This window comes from Myotis myotis, unplaced genomic scaffold (genome assembly GCF_014108235.1).
Source record: "Myotis myotis isolate mMyoMyo1 unplaced genomic scaffold, mMyoMyo1.p scaffold_m19_p_12, whole genome shotgun sequence".
In the NCBI taxonomy this organism is placed as follows: domain Eukaryota; kingdom Metazoa; phylum Chordata; class Mammalia; order Chiroptera; family Vespertilionidae; genus Myotis; species Myotis myotis.
In genome coordinates this window covers 794,817-814,193 of record NW_023416316.1, presented here as the reverse complement: position 1 = coordinate 814,193, position 19,377 = coordinate 794,817, and the positions used below count along the sequence as shown (strand labels likewise).

The following is a 19,377-nucleotide window of genomic DNA, read 5'->3' as shown; positions in this document are numbered from 1 at the left end:
CTGATTGGCTGTAGCAAGTATATAGAAATATGATTGGTTTGTATAGTGAGTTTGTATCCTGTAACCTTGCCGGGCTTGTAACAGGATGCAATGGACATGACAATAGTAGCGCCAAGTGAAGAGCATGAAATGAAGGGCTATTGAGCAAAGAAATGTCACCAGACAACAACCCAAATACACAGGAAGAGTTTAAGAGCAGCCCCAGCCGGTTTGCTCAGTGGATAGAGCGTCGGACCTCGACTGAAAGGCCCTGGGTTCAGTTCCAATCAAGGGCAGGCACCTCGGTTGCAGGCTTGATCCCTGGCCCCTCACATGGACGCTTTTCTCTCTCAGTCTCTCTCCTCTCCTTTCCACTCTCTAAAAAAATCAGTGGAAAAATATCCTCGGGTGAGGATTAACCAACCAAACAAACAAACTAAAGAAACAGAGAGTAAAGCAAATGGCTAATATGAAGTTTAAAATAAAATGCTTGAAAAACACTTTTCTCCTTCTTTGCCCTAATGTAAAAGAAAGATTGTTTAAAGTAGTACTTACAAGACAGTATTTCTGAGTTCATAACATGCATGAATGAACATATATGACAAGAGAGGAGGGAAGAGCCAAACTGGTTTGGCTCAGTGGATAGAGCATCAGCCTGTGGACTGAAGGGTCTCAGGTTCGATTCCGGTCAAGGGCATGTACCTTGGTTGCGGGCACATCCCCAGTAGGGGGCGTGCAGGAGGCAGCTGATCGATGTTTCTCTCTCATCGATGTTTCTAGCTCTTATCCCTCTCCCTTCTTCTCTGTAAAAAAATCAATAAAATATATTTTAAAAAAAACAAAAACATTTGAATGCAAACGCACCTCCCAGCCGCCTGCCTGTCACTCTGGTCCAAAAAAAAAAAAGAGAGAGGAGGGAAGAAATGGAGCTAAATGGAGCAAAGTTTCTGTATTCTGCTGGAATTAAGTTGGTATAGACTGAAGTAAATTATGTAAATTGGAATGCATAATCTCCAGAGCAACCACTAAAAGAAATAACTTACAAACATATCCTTAAAAACAGCAAGGGAATTAAAACAGTGCAATGGGAAATATCTATTTAACGTAAAAGAATATCGTAAGGAGAAACAAAAGAGCAAAAACTCGCAAAACATAGAGGAAACCAATAGCTAAATGGTGGCTGGAAATCCAATCACAGCAATAACAACATCGAATGGCATTGAACGCTACTGGAAGGCAGCCATTGTCAGACTGGATTTAAAGAAGAGCTTCAACTCTAAGCTGTCTTCAGGAGACATACCTTAGAAATGAAGACACACATAAGTCTGGTGTGCAAGTAGAGTAGAAGGTATACCCAGCAAATAACCATAGGCCTGGAGAAACCAAATTCATCTAGGCGGGAAGTACAGCCTCTCGCCACTTAAAGATGGGAATCCTGCTAAGAAATGCGTCCTCAATGAAACCAAGAGCTGGTTCTTTGAAAAGATAAACAAGATTGACAAACCTCTAGCCAGACTCACCAAGAAGCAAAGAGAGAGGACCCAAATAAACAAAATCAGAAACGATAGAGGTGAAATAACAACAGACCCCACAGAAATACAAATGATTGTTAAAAAATACTATGGACAGCTCTACTCCAACAAACTAGACAACCTGGAGGAAATGGACAAATCCTAGAAAAATACAACATTCCAAAACTCAATCAGGAAGAATCTAAAAATCTCAATAGGCCAATAACTATGGAAGAAATTGAAGCAGTCATCAAAAAGCTTCCAGCAAACAAAAGCCCAGGACCAGACGGCTTCACAGGGGAGTTTTACCAAACATTCAAGGAAGAACTAAAACCTATCCTCCTCAGACTACTACAAAAAATTCAAGAGGAAGGAACACTTCCAAGCTCATTCTATGAAGCCAGCATCACCCTAATACCAAAACCAGGTAAAGTAAACACAATGAAAGAGAATTACAGGCCAATATCCCTCATGAACATAGATGCCAAAATCCTCAACAAAATCGTAGCAAATCGGATCCAGCAGTACATCAGAAAGATCATACACCATGACCAAGTAGGATTTATCCCAGGGATGCAAGGATGGTACAATATCCGCAAATCAATAAACGTGATATATCACATAAACAAATTGAAAGAAAAAACCCACATGGTCATATCAATTGATGCAGAAAAAGCATTTGACAAAATCCAACACCCATTTTTGATAAAAACTCTCAGCAAGGCGGGAGTAGAAGGATCATACTTTAACATAATAAAAGCCATATATGACAGGCCCACAGCCAACATCATACTCAATGGACAAAAACTAACACCATTTCCCCTAAGAACAGGAACAAGACAGGGATGCCCACTCTCACCACTCCTGTTCAACATAGTACATTGGAACTATTAGCCATTGCAATTAGGAAGAAGAAGAAATAAAAGGCATCCAAATTGGAAAAGAGGAAGTAAAACTGTCCTTATTTGCAGACGACATGATATTATACATACAAAACCCTAGAGACTCCATCAAAAAGCTACTAGACTTAATACATGAATTTGGCAATGTAGCAGGATACAAAATTAACCCCAAGAAATCTGAGGCATTTCTATACACCAATAGTGAACTTTCAGAAAGAGAGATTATAAAAACAATCCCATTTTGCTGGGGTCCAACCCCAGCAGGTCCAGGGGTCCCCAAAGGTGTGGACGGAGTCGGTGAAGAAGGAATGACACGGAGACAGGGTTCAGTTGATCAGCAGCCTAGCCAGGATCTCTAGCCAGGATCTCCAGCCAAGTTCTGGTCTGGATCTCCAGCGAAGTTCTGGTTAGGATCTCCAGCCAGGTTCTGTGTCCATGTTCTCTTGCTAGGTTCTCCAGCCAGGTTTTCTAGGTTCTCCAGCCAGGTTCTGTAGCCATGTTCCCTTGCTAGGTTCTCCAGCCAGGTTCAGTAACCAGGTTCTAGTCAGGTTCTCTTGCCATGTTCTATCCAGGTTCTGTAGCCAGATTCTGTCTCTAGGTTCTTCAGCCAGGTTCTCTTGCTAGGTTCTGTCTCTAGGTTCTGTGGCCAGTTTCTGTCCAGGATCTTTTGCCATGTTCTCTCCAGTGAAGTTCTTCTGTCTCTAGGTTCTGTGTAGTTTCTGTGTCCTGTTGTCTTGTTACATCTGTATTTATACCAGTTGATTCCAATCCTATCAATCTCTATTCCAAAGGTTAGGGTGTTTCTTATCTCCATTCCAGGGAGTAAAGATTATGTAGCTTAAGCATGATTGTTTGTAGTTAAAGTGATTAATTACCCGCCTGGCACTTAGTTAAGGGGTTTTATTCCCTCCCTAACTTCAGGGGAAAATCCCTACCTGGGGAAACAACCTTTCTCAGAGAGGTGACCTTGGTTAAAACACATAGTGCCAAGAAGGTGAGCAAACATATTAAGAACAGTATGCCATATATGCCAGGTCCCTTGAAACAGCAAGGATGGACCAGCTCCCGGCACCATTTACCATCGCACCAAAAAAATTAAGCTACCTAGGAATAAACTTAACTAAAGAGGTAAAAGACCTCTACTCTGAAAACTACAGGCCGTTGAAAAAAGAGATAGAGGAAGACATAAACAGATGGAAGAACATACCATGTTCATGGATTGGTAGAATCAACATCATTAAAATGTCCATACTACCCAAAGCAATCTATAAATTCAACGCACTTCCCATTAAAATACCAATGGCATACTTCACAGATCTAGAACGAACTCTCCAAAAATTCATCTGGAATAAAAAAAAGACCCCGAATAGCTGCAGCAATCCTGAGAAAGAACAAAGTAGGTAGGATCTCAATACCAGATATCAAGATGTATTACAAAGCCACTGTTCTCAAAACTGCCTGGTCCTGGCACAACAATAGGCATATAGATCAATGGAATAGAATAGAGAGCCCAGAAATCGGCCCGAACCAATATGCTCAATTAATATTTGACAAAGGAGGCAAGAACATACAATGGAGCCAAGACAGTCTCTTCAATAAATGGTGTTGGGAAAATTGGACAGATATATGCAAGAAAATGAAACTATACCACCAACTTACACCATACACAAAAATAAACTCAAAATGGATAAAGGACTTAAATGTACGACAGGAAACCATAAAAATTCTAGAAGAATCCAAAGGCAACAAAATCTCAGACATATGCCGAAGCAATTTCTTCACTGATACAGCTCCTAGGGCACTTGAAACTAAAGAGAAAATGAACAAATGGGACTACATCAAAATAAAAAGCTTCTGCACAGCAAAAGAAACCATCAACAAAACAACGAGAAAACCCATTGCATGGGAGAACATATTTGCCAATGTCATATCTGATAAGAGCCTAATCTCCAAAATTTACAGGGAACTCATATACAACTTAACAAAAGGAAGATAAACAATCCAATCAAAAAATGGGCAAAGGACCTAAATAGACACCTTTCAAAAGAGGACATTCAGAAAGCCAACAGACATATGAAAACATGCTCAAAGTCACTAATCATCCGAGAGATGCAAATCAAAACAACAATGAGGTACCATCTCACACCTGTCAGACTGGCTATCATCAACAAATCAACAAACGACAAGTGCTGGAGAGGATGTGGAGAAAAAGGAACACTCGTGCACTGCTGGTGGGAATGCAGACTGGTACAGCCACTATGGAAGACAGTATGGAGTTTCCTCAAAAAACTACAAATGGAACTCCCATTTGACCCTGTGATCCCACTTCTAGGAATATATCCCAAGAAACCAGAAACACCAATCAGAAAGGATATATGCACCCCTATGTTCATAGCAGCACAATTCACCATAGCTAAGATCTGGAAACAGCCTAAGTGCCCATCTGTAGATGAATGGATTAGAAACCTGTGGTACATCTACACGATGGAATACTATGCTGCTCTAAAAAGGAAGGAACTCTTACCATTTGCAACGGCATGGATGGAACTGGAGAGCATTATGCTAAGAGAAATAAGCCAGTCAATGAAGGAAAAATACCACATGATCTCACTCATTCATGGATAATAGAGACCATTATAAACTTTTGAACAATAATAGATACAGAGGCAGAGCTGCCTCAAACAGATTGTCAAACTGCAGCGGGAAGGCCGGGGAGGGTTGGGGGGCAGGAGGGAGGCGGGTAAGAGATCAACCAAAGGACTTGTATGCATGCATATAAGCATAACCAATGGACATAAGACACTGGGGGATAGGGGAGGCCAGGGGATTGTCAAGGGCGGGGGGGAAAAAAAGGACACATATGTAATACCCTTTGTAATACTTTAAGCAATAAAAAAAAAAAGAAAGAAAAAAAAAAGAAATGCGTCCTTAGGCGATCTCGTTGTACGAATATGGATGCAGAAACCTAGATGGCACAGTCCACGCCACACCTAGGCTGGGCGATGGACCCTGCTGCTCCCGGGCTATAAGCCGGTGCGGCATGTTCCTGCACAGAACACGAGGTTAAGGCACACACAAGAGAAAATGATGCAAATCAGAGGTGCAGGAAACACAAGATTTATGAGGCTGGTGCTGGTATAACACCCCCCCAGCTGAGGGCAGGCCATTGGGCCGCAGGCCAGACACAGGAGAGAGAGAGAGGCAGGGGGGGCATGGCAGGTGGGCAGGGACCGCAGGGAGTACCAGCAGCAGGAAACCACCTGCTGTGGAGGATCCAGGGCCACAGGTGAGGCAGAGGCCACCCCCAGAGAGACCCGAAGCGGGAACACTAACCCCCGGGGTGGTCTGGGTAGGATGGGCAAAACGGTGGTGTGGTGCCTGCTGGTGAGATGTGAGCACAGGGAGGGAGAGGTCCTGGGGGCTGGTAGGGGATCTGTAAGGCTGGACAATCTTCCAGGCTCGCAAAGGCACAGGGAAAAACACAGCCAAATGTGTCTCTAGACTGCCGTTGGCCGACTAAGTTAAAAGAACAGAGAACACGTTAGTTGCCACTAATCAAGGAAGTAATTTAAAACAGCTTTTTCTTTCTTTTTCGTATCAAAGATCCAAAGGGCTTAGGGCGTTTCCCGTGCAGCCAGGGAAACATCTGCTTAGTGCTGGGAAGAGGGAGGGGACAGAGGGCGCTGCCAGGAGAGCCCAGGCCGCAGTGCCAAGCATCAGGCCAGGGAGTGGTTTTCCACAGAACAGTTTTGCCCAAAGTCATGTAGAATTCATGCAAAGCTAGAGCCCAAACCCAGGTCCAGGATGACACCCTGCCCGGTGTGCGTGGGACCAGCTGGGTCCCCAGGACGCAGGACTAAAGTGCTAAAATCAGGACAGACCTAAGCCACCTGGGGAGGAATCTGCCACTGTGCCAGGTCGCTGACCTTCAGATCCGGGTTGTCGCTGGTGGCCCTTCCCACCCCCCAGCACCCGTGCCCACCTGGGCCTCTCTGCTTTGGGAGGGCCACCCCTCCCCCCAGGAATGTGTAGCACAGTCCACCGTCCTGACCAGGTGCAGGGTCCCGGCAGGAAGGGGCCTAGTGGTGCTCTGCCCCTTCCTCTTCCCCTCCATCACCCTCTGCCCTCCCCCCTCCCACACACAGCAGGTACCCTGGGTGCCCCACCAGCTCCTCGGAGGGCCGGGGCCTGCTGGGCGGACCTCACACAGGAGGAAGGCCCCTTGCTGCCCTGCTCTGCCCTCTGGGGCCCGAACGGAGGGCAGGGGAAGGGGCTCCACCTGCAGGAGGGCTGGCCAGCAGCAGCTTCGCAGGTCATCAGCATCAGGACATCGCCCCGAGGGTCTGTCTTCTGCCCCAGCTGCCACCACCCTGGCCACATTGTACACACACACACACACACACACATGTACACACACACACACACATGTACACACACACACACACACACACACACACACGCGCGCGCGCGCGCGCGCGCACACACGCAGCTCCCCAGACCCTCTCTGCCCACTGCTCAGCGCCGCTGGAAGCCCCAGCTGTGAAGCCCGTGGTCACCCAGGGCCCTTGCCCCTCCCTGCTCACCTGTGGGCTCCATGGCTCCTCTGAGGACGCAGGCCTGGCCAGTTGCCTGGAGGCCGAGGCCAGGAATGGGAGGTGCAGGTAAGCCTGGCAGCTGTTTTGACCTGGGGCTGTCACAGGAATCTGAGAACAATGCCCACTCCCTGCCTGGCATAGCCCCACCTTCCCTCCTGGTGGGAGGAGCCAGGCAGCTTTGCAGTGTGCCGGATCTGGCAGCCAGGCAGCTCAGTCCCAGACCTTCCGCTAGGTGCACCACCGCTGGTGCTGGCGATATTTTACGGACAACCGAGGGACACAGCGGCCCCATCGGTGGCTTCCCTGCTCTCAGAACCAAGCCCAGGGTTTTGCCCTGCTCGCCTCACCCCACTCCCCCACCGTCTCCAGCCTAGGTGCCTTCATAAGTACATTGAAGACCTTTTCAGTTACAGCTACGATTGTTACATCTTAGCTCAATTAAGGTATTTTTATTTCGTTTTTAATAGCGGAGGAGGACCCTACCCTGTGTGGTTTGTTTATGTTTTTTTCCCCCAATAATTTGAAAGATCTGGAGTTTAGCCTGGCAGGTATTAAGACTCAGTTGTTGAACATCAACCCATGCGCCAAAGGTCACCGGTTCGATGCCCAGGTTTCAGCTTCCATCCCTGGTGGGGGCCATGCAGGAGGCAGCCAATTGATGTTTCTCTCTCATTGATGTCTCTCTCTCTCGCTCTCGTTTCCCAAGAATCAATTTTAAAAAACCAAAAAACATTCGAACTTTAATCCAGTGGAAAATTGTTAGTCATAATTTCATAAACCTTTCACCCTCTATTTGCTTAAACAATGTGATATTAATGCCCTTTCATGAGTTATGACAGGGACTCATTCTCTGTGTACTTACCCGTCTTTTCCCTCCCCACCCAATAGGATCAACTTTGTGTTTATATACTGAATAAACTTCTTCAATACTTGAATTTTCACGTCCAAATGGTATCATTTATTTACATAAAGATGAAGAAACACCCTTTTCTATTTGAAAATAGATTTTTATTGCCCTAGCTGGTTTGGCTCAGTGGATAGAGTTGGCCTGCGGACTGAAGGGTCCCAGGTTCAATTCAGATCCAGGGCACATACCCGGATTGCAGGCGCGATCCCCAGTGGGGGGCATGCAGGAGGCAGCCCATCAATGATTCTCTCATCACTGATGTTTCTCTCTCTCTCTCTCTCTCTCTCTGAAATGAATATATATATATTTAAATGTTTTTGTTGATTTCAGAGGGAGGGAGATAGAAACATCAATGATAAGAATCATTGATAGGCTGCCTCCAGCAACCTGGGCATGAGCCCTGACCGGGAACTGAACCATGACCGCCCGGTTCATAGGTTGATGCGCAACCACTGAGCCACGCCCGCTGGGCTGTTAGGATTCTTCATGTGCATGTTTACCTTGAACGCTAGTTCTCACCCTTCTTACAAATAGAACAATGCCATTCCAGTCCCACCCGAGGTCACCGCCCTCCCTTCCCCCAGTGACCAGCTGCCAGCTCCATCCTGGGCTCGGGCTGCGGGCGCTGGGTTTTTGTCGCTTCCAAGTGACGCGGGCAGCCACCAAGGCCTTTCCTTCCTGCTCCTGTGAACACGGCAGGGGAGGAGCAGCGAGCGCCCCAAGTCCCAGGGCCTCCACACTGCTCCCTCGCCCCTCAGCCTGCACACTTGGGGGGGGGAGGTAGTTCCCGGAGTCACAAGAGAAGGCGGGAGCCCATCTGGTCCCCTCCCCTGGGGCCTGGGCTCCTGTTCTCAATAACGTCCTCCCTCGCCCACGTGACCCAGCCTGAGAGTGAGTGTGAGTGCGCACGGGCTGGGGGCCGCCCAGCGCTGCAGGGGCGCCAGGGGCCAGGGCGGAGCCGCCAGGCGCCCTCAGGCCAGGCCGGCCCGCTCCAGGTCCTGCGGCAGGACCCGGCCCTTCTTGCGGGCCTTCTCCAGGCGCCGCTCGGCCTTGGCCGCCTTCTTCCTGCGCAGGTTCTGGCGGCGGTGCTCCTGCCGCCGCTGCATCTTCTCCACCACGTGCGCCGTGCGCTTCTCCCACCGGCGCTGCCGCTGCGCCCGCCGCTTCTCCTTGCGCTTCAGCGCCGCCTGCAGCAGGCGCTCGTCGTCGCGGACCCGCACGCCCTCGGCCCGGTACAGCGCCGTCGTCCACTGCATCTTGCTCTCCAGCGCCCGCGCCTGCCCCGCGTCCTGCTCCCGCAGCGCCTCCAGCCGCTCCTGCCGCGCCTGCAGCCGCTCCAGCAGCTGCCGGTAGTTCTTGCCCGTCAGCGGCGGCAGGTTCCCCTTCAGCTTCTGCCGCTTCTCCTTCCGGCGCTGGGCCTTGCCGGCCGGCTCCTCGCCGCCCACCTCCACCTCGGGGAGCAGGGGACCAGGGCGCGTCACCGCCGGCTCCCACCCGCAGCCCCGGGACACGCACCGCCAGGGCAGCGCCCGCACCGGCCCTCACCTTGTTGAACAGCAGCCCCGCCTGGCCCTGCGCCTCCTGGCCGGGCGCCTCGGGGGCCGGCTCCGCAGCCTCCACGGGCCCCGCGGCCTTTGCCGCCTTCTCCTTGGCCCTCAGCTCCCTCCGCTTCCTCTTCTTCCGGTCCCGCTCCTGCTTCCGCCGCCGTCTTTTCTCCAAAGCGGCGGGGGACAGCTCCTTGGTGCCGCCCTGGAGAGGGAAAGCCTGTTCGCGGTTCTCCCAACTTCCGGCCCCAGCCCCGCGCGTGGGATCAGGGCAGGGGCTCGGGAGGAAACCCCTGTGCAGGACAAGGGCCCACTGACTGTCCGACTCTGAGATGACCTGTCACCCAAAATGCGACCGACCCCAGAGGGACAAGGGGACCCCCAAGTAAGAACCACGGCTTCCAGGTCCCAGGCAATGACCGGGGTGCTTTACAGACTCAGTTTCACCAAATCTTCCCGAGACCCGACTCGGCAGATGCCGTCCACCTCTGTACAGACACGTGGGGCAGGTGGCTGGGCCGAGGCCACACAGCCCCCGGCGTCCGCTCGGATGGCGCCTGTGCCGACCACGGCACTGTTCTGTGGGACAGGCCCAAGCACTGCGTCACCAACAGCCTTCACCCCCCTACTCCCCGGCCAACACGAGGGCCCAGACCGACTACCCAGGCCCCACGGCAGGAAGGCAGGGCCTGGAGCTGACTCACCTCTAGGAACGGGCCCTGGGCTTGCCCAGGACAGTGGGGAAAGAAGGGGGGGCTGTCCCCACACAGCAAGAGGCCCAGGGAGGTCCCCAGCACCAGGGCAGTGGTGGCCGAGCCAGAGGGCGAACGATGCCATTCAGAGAGGCTGAGGCTGGTTCGGTCTCCACCTTTGCTGTGGCGTCACTGGGCAGGTCACCTCATCCCAGGCCCCGCCTACCTCACGCTGCCGGGACACTCCGATGGACGGAAGTGTCACCAGTGTGTGTTCAGCACAGGCGGCATCCTGGGGGGGAAGGGGCCGAGCTTCTCCTAGGCCAGCCAAAGGCAGTGACCCTGGGGACTGAGGCTCCCCGAGACAAGAACACCCGGCCTCTTTCAGAACGGAGCCGCTGAGCCCCTCCTGTCAGCCCCGCATGTCCCTGAAATGCGGCTCAGGCCCACAGTGGCCGGCAGAGCTGGGGGCCAACCCCGCAGAGCGCACCTCCTCTCCAGGCAGAGGGGGAAACCACTGCAGCAAACACGCTGCTCCTGGCCCCCGAGCGCTCCCCCACCTACCTGGCCCCGGGCCTCCTGGATCTTCTCATGCAGCCGCTGCCGCAGGACATCCAGGGCAAAGAGGGAGTCAGACTCCGTGGCCCGGCCATCTGCAAGGAAGGAATCAGAGGACTGAAAGAGGCTCCCCTCCCCAGGGCCCAGCTTCAAAGCCGGGTCTCCACGCGCTGCCTCCCCTGGTGGCCGGTGACGGATCTGCAGGGCAGTTCCAATACATTGCAGCCTGGATGGGCCCCTGATCCTCAGGGTCAGGACATGCTTGTGTGTGATGACAAAACCTTCCTGCGGGTCGAGCCAAACCCACCTTCCATCCCGTCAGCTCCTGCAGCCTGTGCTTCCCCTGTCAGCATTCAGGACGCCCCTGCAGATACTTGAGGGCAGCGATACGCTCAAAGCCACGCTGTTCTAGGTCCTCACAGCCTTGCCCTGCACCAAGTCCTGGAACCACCGTGCACTCCCTGGGATGCCCTCTGCCCACAGGGCCTCTGAAAGCCCGCTCTTTGGAAAGGGGAGCCCCCCCCTCCGTTAGTCACCCTAGTGTGCCTGACACCACTTTTTCTTACTAGAGGGGAGCGTGTCTGCATGGATCCCAGCTGGCCCTGCCCAGCGTCCTGGAGCTCCTCACCTGCAGGGACCCCGGAGGAGCCAGAGGCCCTCTCCTGCTTGGCTGCCAAGGGCTTCCTGGCCTGGGAAGCTGCCCGAGGCTTCTCCCCCAGGGCCTGGGCCTTGGACTCCACGGCCTTCTCCCTCTGCTCCCGGGGTTTCTTCTGTGCCCTCTTCCTCTTCTTTTTTGGGGGCCCGGCAGCTTCTGAGCCCTGAGCTTTGCCCCCTGGAATACAAAAGGAGGTAGTGATGCGGTCCCAGGCTCTGTGGCCCATTCAGTAGGCAGGAGGCTCTGATCCCAGGAGGATGCCCACGGCGGACCAGGATGAAGGATCCCGTGATCCTTACCCGTGGGGCTCAGAACCACAAACTTCCTAGACTGGCCGCGCGTATCAGAACCCTGACCCACTTGCCCACACTGGGCCCGGCAGTGAGATTCATGCTGGGTTCACACCAAGATTTCGCCTCGAGGACATTCATCACAACGTCATTCAAGTGACGCACCAGGTGGGCAGATGGCGCTGAAACCCTCGGGCCCCCGGCTGCGGCGCCCGACGACCAGGGAACACCGGGGACTTTAAACACCACTTGTACTTCCTGTTAGTATGTTACCCGCTCGTGTCACGCACACACGTGTCTAGTCCACCCCACGGCTCCTCGGGGTGCGGGGCGGTGCAGGCCGCGGCAGGGCGGGGGGGCACCCCCTCCGAAGCCCTCCCGGTCCCGCGCGGGCTGCGCTTACCCGACTTGCGCTGGTGCGGCTCGGGGCTGGGCCGGGCGCAGATCTTGCTGGCCAGGCTCTGCAGATAGGCGTCCTTGGCGAGCAGGGAAGCCATGGCCGGAGGCTCGGGGGGGCTCCCTCGGGGTGCTGCTCCGGGGCACGGGGGCGCAGCGCCCTACGTCAGTGCTGGTCTCCCCTCCGACTCACACCCGGTCCCCGCCCGCGCGACGCTAAGCAACCCAGGTCGCGGCCGCGGCGCCGCTCGCCGGGAACACCACGTGCGCAGGCGCTGCCAGTCGAGCGCCGAGCCGCCCCCGCGCGGTGCTCGATTCGCCACGCCTGGCTCCACCGGAAGCGGCCCGCGGGGCGGGGCGCAGGGCATTGTGGGCCGTGGGCGGAGCGGGGCCCGTGGGCGTGGCCTCCGCGGCACTAGGGGGCGGGCGGGTGTGGGTCACCCCCAGGCCGGGCCTCGCAGCCCCGCGCCCCGCGCCCCGCAGGCGCTCCCCGGGCCGGGCGGCAGCAATAGGCCGGCACCGCCTCGCGCTCCGGGGGCGGCCGGCGATGAGCTGACGGCGGCGCGGGCGGTGCTCGGGGCAAGGGCTGGACGGCCGCTCCTCCCCCCTCCCCCACACGCACTCCTCTTGGTTGAAATCTTGTTCTCCCCTCGTGGTTCAGCACGTTATTCCGCAACTAAAATGCTGCGGGAAGAGGTCGCCACCCATCCTGCCAATGGGGGTCACGCAAAGGGGGGGGCAACTTCCCGCACCCCCCCCCCGCCCCCCCAGCAGGAGCCAGGCCCAGGCTGCCACCCGACGGGCTGCTGCCTCTGCTTGGCCGTGGGGGTCTCTGGGACCTGAGATGGGTCAGCTGTGCCCCCCCCCCCCCTTTCTCAGGTGACCTGTTAGTGGCACTGGGCCTCTGGTTCTGTGGGTTGAGTACTGATTGCTGCCTCCCGGCTCCGTGGCCCCATCGCCCCCTTCCAAGCCCATGGCCACTCCTCCCTGAAGTGCCCGTCACCAGACTTGGGTGCAGTGAGGACTAGAAGGGACCAGTGTTTCATTCATTCACATCAAAGATCCGGGGCCCAGGCAGTGCTGGGCGGGGTATGCAGCCAGGACCCATGGCCACTGGGAGATGGAGGGGATCCGGGCGGTCAGGTGTGAGCAAGGAAGAACTGACCAAAGCCGAAGGGCAGTGCTGTCTTTATTCAACCGTCTCGCACACAATGAACCAGGATGTGTACCGCAGAGCCAGGAAGGAGCCCGCGCCGGCTCCCGTGTGAACCCCCCCAGCCCCAGCTCTGCAGGGGCCCCGGGCGAGGCGGCACGGTGGCTGCACAGGGGCCCGGTGTGCACCAGGACTGTCCACCCAGCGCCCCTCCCCACGTTAAACAGCAGGCTCAGGTCCCAGCAGCAGCCCGGAAGGTAGTGAACAGAGGTGCCTGGAGGAAGAGTGGGCCACTCTGGAAATGGGGGGATCTACTCTCCCTCCACACTCCTGGGGGGGCTGTCCCTTTGGGGTTCCCAAGGAGGCCACAGCCGCTCCCCAGCAGCAGCCAAGGCCGAGCGGGGCGCCAGATTTTGTTGCTAAGATCCCGGGGCTGGTGGAGACAGCGGAGGCTCAGGCACGCTCTGTGGGGCCAGGCCCGCTAGCGTGGGAGTGGGCAGGGGCGGCGGGCTGCAGGGGGCCAGCGCTGGGCTCTGGGGAGGCCCGCAGGGGGGCCGCGAGGCCATCGGCAGCGTCTGTGTCGAGGTCCAGCCTCCAGTACGCTTCGCACAGAGGCAGATCGTTAGCTTCGCGGAGACTGGAGCTTTTCCACCACCAGAAGCCCAGGGAGACAGGAGCAGGCAGAGGGCAGGGAGGGAGAGCGACACAGGAGCAGAGTTAAGAAAACAGACCGGACCCACACCTGCCTCTCCCCTCTGGGCAGGCGCTCCTTCAAGCAGGCCTGGCTGGGTGGGAGGCCCACGGGGACCCCCAGCGCCAGGGTCCTTCACATCCCAAAGGGAAAGGGAGGGCTGTCCAGGACCAGCCAGGCAGGTCCCTCTGCTGATCGAGCAGGTGTCTGCCCCGTCTGAGGGTCACCTGGCTGTCCTGTCCCTGCTGCCATCCCTGCTGCCACCCCATCCTGCCGGGGCGCGGCAGCCTCACCGGTAGTGGCAGCCAGCATCCAGAGCCCATGGCTCCTGCACTTGGCCAGAGACCCTGTCTTACTTCCGGGTCTGCCCTTGGCTGGGACGGAGCCTGGACGGGTGACAGGAAGAGGCCCTGGTGTTCGTCATGTACCCCACCTCTCCAACACGCTGTGGAGGACCGAGTGGGGTGCAGGGGAAGAGCATGGCTCACGGGTATGGAGGCTGACGGCCCCTTCGCCGCACCGTCCTGCCCTTCCTGTGGCTGCTCCCTCGCTCCCACCCTCAGCGCTCAGTCTCAGAAACCATCCTGGTCACAGAGCAGTGTCCAAGGACAGCAGAGGGAGAGGTAGACAGACAGCAAATCATGAGTGGCAAGCGGCTGAGCAAGCGTGGAGGTGGGCGAGCGGGGCTGCGGAGGGTGGGGGGGGCTGCGCATGCCAGGGATAAGCAGGGAGGGTACCAGCCCGCCCCGGACATCACAGACAAGGGAGGAACTCAGCCTCCCGAGGCCCCAGGGATGCTGGCGGGACCAGCAGGCAGGCCTGGAACCCCTGGGGTGAACCCCAGGCTGACGGGCAGGTGGGGAAGCCTGGCGCTCAGGCCCCGCCCAGTGACCTGGGGCAGGTCCGCTCCTCTGGGCCCTTACCCTCAAGTGGCAGGGCTGAATCGCTGCCCTGGAGCTGCTCTGGCCAGAGGCCTGGCCCTTAGGGATGCTGGGTCCGTGAAGGGGCTCTGCAAAACCAGTGTGGCTGTGGGCCATGTCCCAGCGGGGTCTGAGTTCCCCCTCACGGGGACCCACTCAGGACTTTTCTCTGAAGGCCGGTGTGTTAGGAGGCAACTGCCACAAGTCTGCTGAGCCGATGGGTCTCAGGGACCAGGGGCAGCCCCAGACACTCTGGAAAAGTCTAGAACCACTCCAGCTGGGCAGTGACATAATGTCCCTTCCCATAGAGGCCACACTGGGCAGGACCATGCGAGTGACACTAAACCCAAGGCAGGGAACCACGCCCCAGACCACAGAGCACGCTGGCTCTGGGCATCCATGGCCCCTGCCTGGCTCCCATGGGGCAGCAAGGGGCGTATAGAACCTGCCCCGGGAGGGACAGCTGTCTGCGAGAGCACCAGGGCCCGGACTCCATGTCTGCGGGACCAGCTAACGGGAACGGAGGAGTAAGGCCTCCCAGCCTCGGTTTCCCCCGCATAAGTTGCACTTGGACTAGGATTTCTCAAAGGCCTCAGGTTTCAGGATTCTCAGTGGCCCCACGAGGGCTGGGTGATGGGTCGTGCCCACCGCTGTATCCCTGCGCACAGCCTGTGCCTGGCATGGAGGGGGCTCTGTGGACAAGGCTGAGCCCCCCTCTACTTGGTCCCCTCCTCCTTCCCGGGACCCGGCACCCGCACCTCCGTGGGCGCCTGGTGATGCCCACACGGAATTGCCTCCGTGGGCAAGCAGTGGCACCTGGGCATAGCCTGGGCGGCCATGAGGAACCAGCCCAGCCTCGGACAGGAAGGTTTAAAGGGAGCAGACAGGTCCAAAGAGAGGCAGCGGCACCCGGGCAGGACCGCTGGCTCTGGCCTCCCAAGCCTGGAAGTTCTGTGCGTTTCACCCCAGGGCCCGGGGGATGGTGGGAAGTGTCTGTGGTCGAACGCTCTGACCGGGAGGCGCGCTCTGAAGCCGGCCCGGGCTCTGCTGCGGGACCAGCAGGGTTTGGAAAAGCAGGACCTTGGGGGCTGCCGGGGCTGCGGTCCGGGTCCGGGTCCAGCCCTATTGGTACCTGGACGAGTAGTACTCCTCCTCCAGCTCGTAGAGGTCGATGGAGACCTCGTCCCGCAGGGCGGTGAGCTTGCGGTCGCACTCCTCCTGCAGCGCCCGGAGCTGCTGGTTGCGCTGGTCGATGGCCTCGTTCACCGACGGGAAGTCGTTCAGGATCAGGAACTGCTTGAGGTCGGACACCAGCTTCATCAGGGACTCACCGGCTCGGACCTGTGGTGACAGCCAGAGCAGGCAGGTGAGGGCGGGACAGCGCCGTCTCCCTGGGCTGGATGCCGGCAAGCCATGGCCTCAGTTTCCTCATCTGCAAAGTGGGGCTACGGCAGTGACCTTCACAGGGTCGCTGTGAGAAGCGAGAGAACCGCGAGGTAAGCTACGGGAGGACAGGGTCCCCAGCGCCCCCCACCCCCGAATGCAGCCCAGGGGAGACGGCAGGGGCCCTCAGCTCCCAGCCCCGACCCCGCGTGGCCCCGGGCTCTGAGCTGGTGGTGTGATCGCCAATCACACAGGTTGTGCAAGCACATTCTGCCTCTCAAAACCCCAGCCCACAGGTGGAAGTGCTACCCCTTAGCCGCCTGCCCCGCCCCTCCTCCGGGCAGCTCCCCTGCCAGCTGGGCGATCCCTGTGGGAACTTGTCCTGTTTCCACCCGCGGGCACACACCCAGGGAAATGATGGACGTGCTTGTTCTGTGGCGTCGGAAGGGACCAAATGCAGGTCCCGTTACACTCAGAGACTCGCCTCTGCTCTCGTGACGAATCTCAGGGAAATTTCTCAACAGGGAAGAGCGGCCCCTTCCCGAGCGCCGCACAGCAGCTGGGACGCGAGGCCAGGTCCCTGCCCGCCCCTCCCAGGCCGCCACGGACAGCCCTCCTCCCAGGAGACCCCACTGGGACCCCGAGGGCTCCGCACTGGGACCCCGAGGGCCGGAGCCCGGACCGGGCCTTGCAGCGGTGACTTACGATGTTGGAGGCTCGCACGTGCATCTCGTAATTGTCCTGCTCGCCTTGGGTGGCCCTGGACACCTGGGTCTCATCCTCAATCTGGGACAGAGAGGGACCCAGTTAGCCGGCGCCCGCGGCCCACACTCCGCATCCTGCCCGCTTCTTCCCACCCAGACCCCGCGCCGGTCGGCTTCCCTCTTGTTCCGAGGAGGGCGGGCGCCTGCGTCTGGACAGGTGCGGGAGAGCTGGCCGGGACGCGTGGGTCTGGGGCCTGCAGCCCGCTCCGTGCGGACAGTGTCGCCAGCTCCAGCGCTCAGTCAACCGAACAGGTCAGTCAAGAGAGTGATTTTTTTAAAATACCTTCTTATGGATTTCAGAGAGAGAGGAAGGGAGAGGGAGAGAGAGAAACATCCATCGGTGGCCCCTCACACACACCCTGACGGGGGACCAAACCCCGCCACCCGGGCATGTGCCCTGACCACACAGGACGCTGCTCCCACGGAGTCACCCTGGCCAGGGCAACAAGGACCTTTTTACAGAGAGGAAGGGAGAAGGATAGTTAGAAACATCAATGAGAGAGAAACATCAATAAGCTGCCTCCTGCTGGGGATGTGCCCGCAACCAATATACATGCCCTTGACCGGAATCGAACCCGGGACCCTTTAGTCCACAGGCCGGCGCTCTATCCACTGAGCCAAGCCAGCCAGGGCAACAAGGACCTTTTTAAAGTGACCACTTACTGGCCACTTCCTGGGCGCCAGGCACCGTGGTAAGCCCTTGACCATCATCATCTTACAAAAGTCTCAGCCCTGGCTGGTCTGGCTCAGTGGGTAGAGCATCGGCCCTCCGACCGAAGAGCCCTGGGTTCCATTCCAGTCAAGGACACGTACCTCGACTGCAGGCTCAATCCGGAGGCAACCAATCAACGTGTCTCTCTCACATTGATGTTTCTCTCTCTCCCCCTTCCACTCTCTCTAAAAACCAATGGGAAAATACCCTCAGGTGGAAAAAAAATAAGTAAAATAAAATAATGTAAATTTTAAAAATTCCTCACAGAAGCCTGGACAGCCTTCCCTAGATTGCAGGTGGGCAAGCCTGAGGCCGGACAGGGCAGGGAGCCTGCTCAGTGTCTCCGACGGTAAATCAGGAGCCTGCCCGCTCGGCCTGCCTTGTTGCCAGACCAGGGCATTAGCTGCCCCATCCATCCGCCCGGACAGGGCTTCCCAGGGGCGTTGCCAGGGTACGGGCTGGCGTCAGGGGTGGGAGCCAGGCCTCCTGGGCTCCAACCCTGCTCTGCCGGTTACGAGCAGAAGGGTCTTGGGCAAGTGATCCAGCCGATCCAGCCGACTGAACCAACGCTGACGGCTCACCCCCCTCGGGGGCTTCCCCAGCTCCTCTTCCTGACGCCACTCACTCGAAACCGCTACCATGTTGGGGTCCCTGCCAGGCCTGGAGGCAACCACTTTACACAGATCCACTCACCCAGGGCCCTATGACTGGGGTGCCAAAGCTCTGAGACGCCCAGTCCCTGTCCAAGCCTCCGCTAGGCAAGCCGCTGGCGCTGAGCTGGCATCTGAATAGTCCCTACAGCTGCCTCACCGGGACCGGTAATTAGCTGGTTTGTCTGCTGACCTGTCTGTCCTCGTCCACCCCCTGGTGCCCCCCAAGTGTTCTCGGCATGGGGGCAAGGGCCCCTGCAGCTGTACCCGCCCCCCCCCCCCCCCCCCCCCGCCAGGGTGCTCCGGGACACGCGGGGCCAGAGCAGGGCAGTCCCGGGCTCCTGTCCCCCCCACCTTGGCGGTCTTGATGATCTCGGTGAAGTTGTCCATCATGGACTTGATGTCGTCCTTCAGCCGCTTGTTGTAGGACTGCAGCAGCGTCTCCTTGCTCTGCGGCAGGGCTCTCTGCTGGGCCATGGCGGGGCTTCCGTCCGGGCGGGCAGCAGAGGCCGCGGGCCACGAGGCAGCACCTGGGGCCGGAGTCTGATGTAGGCAGAGCCATCCCCAGCCGCCCACCCTCCACGGCCCAGAGAACGTGCAGCTCTCGGGGACCCCCTTTCTGCCAAACCAACCCGTGCACCACTGCGGGTCTCACGCCGCTCCCGGCCCGATCGCTGCCCCGCCTCTTTTCCAGCGGATCTAGCAACTCTACCCCGCCACCCAGTTCCAGGCCGGGCACAGCCTCCCGGCTCCGGGGTCTCGTCAGGACCACCCTCCCTCCCTCCCTGCGCCCCAGCGCTCGGCCCGGGGCCTGGCGCACGGCCAAAAGACCCAACTCGCGGTCTCTGCGCCATTCTGGGGCACGGCACACGGCGACCCCGCCGCGCCACACCGATGCCCGCACCTTGTCCGCACACCTTGGGCCCGGCGGGCACCTGGCCAGGACGGGCCTGGGGACCAGCAAGCACCCCCGGGAAGTGCCGGCTCCCGGGCGCCGCTCAGCCCCCGGAGCGTCCCGCCGCCATCTCCACGCCCCTTCCGCTCGCACAGATCCACCCCCTGCTCTAGGCACCGC

The 19,377-nt window shown here is 57.6% G+C and overlaps 2 protein-coding genes across 3 annotated transcripts; both read right to left on the bottom strand.

Moving 5' to 3' along the window:
* Positions 1-8,473: 8,473 nt before the first annotated feature.
* Positions 8,474-12,309, bottom strand: SURF6 (surfeit 6). Its single transcript, XM_036329215.1, has 5 exons — positions 12,037-12,309; positions 11,317-11,520; positions 10,695-10,783; positions 9,440-9,643; positions 8,474-9,345 (listed from the first exon to the last, which is right to left on the bottom strand). The coding sequence occupies exons 1-5, from the start codon at positions 12,128-12,130 to the stop codon at positions 8,866-8,868; spliced, it is 1,071 nt and encodes a 356-aa protein (XP_036185108.1). The 5' UTR covers positions 12,131-12,309; the 3' UTR covers positions 8,474-8,865.
* An 890-nt stretch (positions 12,310-13,199) lies between these two features.
* Positions 13,200-19,366, bottom strand: MED22 (mediator complex subunit 22). Of its 2 annotated transcripts, none has more exons than XM_036329205.1 (5): positions 19,220-19,366; positions 18,657-18,832; positions 16,882-16,962; positions 15,926-16,134; positions 13,200-13,825 (listed from the first exon to the last, which is right to left on the bottom strand). In XM_036329205.1, exons 2-5 carry the CDS (start codon positions 18,777-18,779, stop codon positions 13,636-13,638), a joined length of 603 nt encoding a protein of 200 aa, XP_036185098.1. In that variant the 5' UTR covers positions 18,780-18,832; positions 19,220-19,366; the 3' UTR covers positions 13,200-13,635. The 2 variants fall into 2 exon arrangements, with proteins under 2 accessions (XP_036185098.1, XP_036185099.1); XM_036329206.1 differs by having other exon boundaries at positions 13,636-13,825; positions 19,207-19,353.
* Positions 19,367-19,377: the final 11 nt, after the last annotated feature.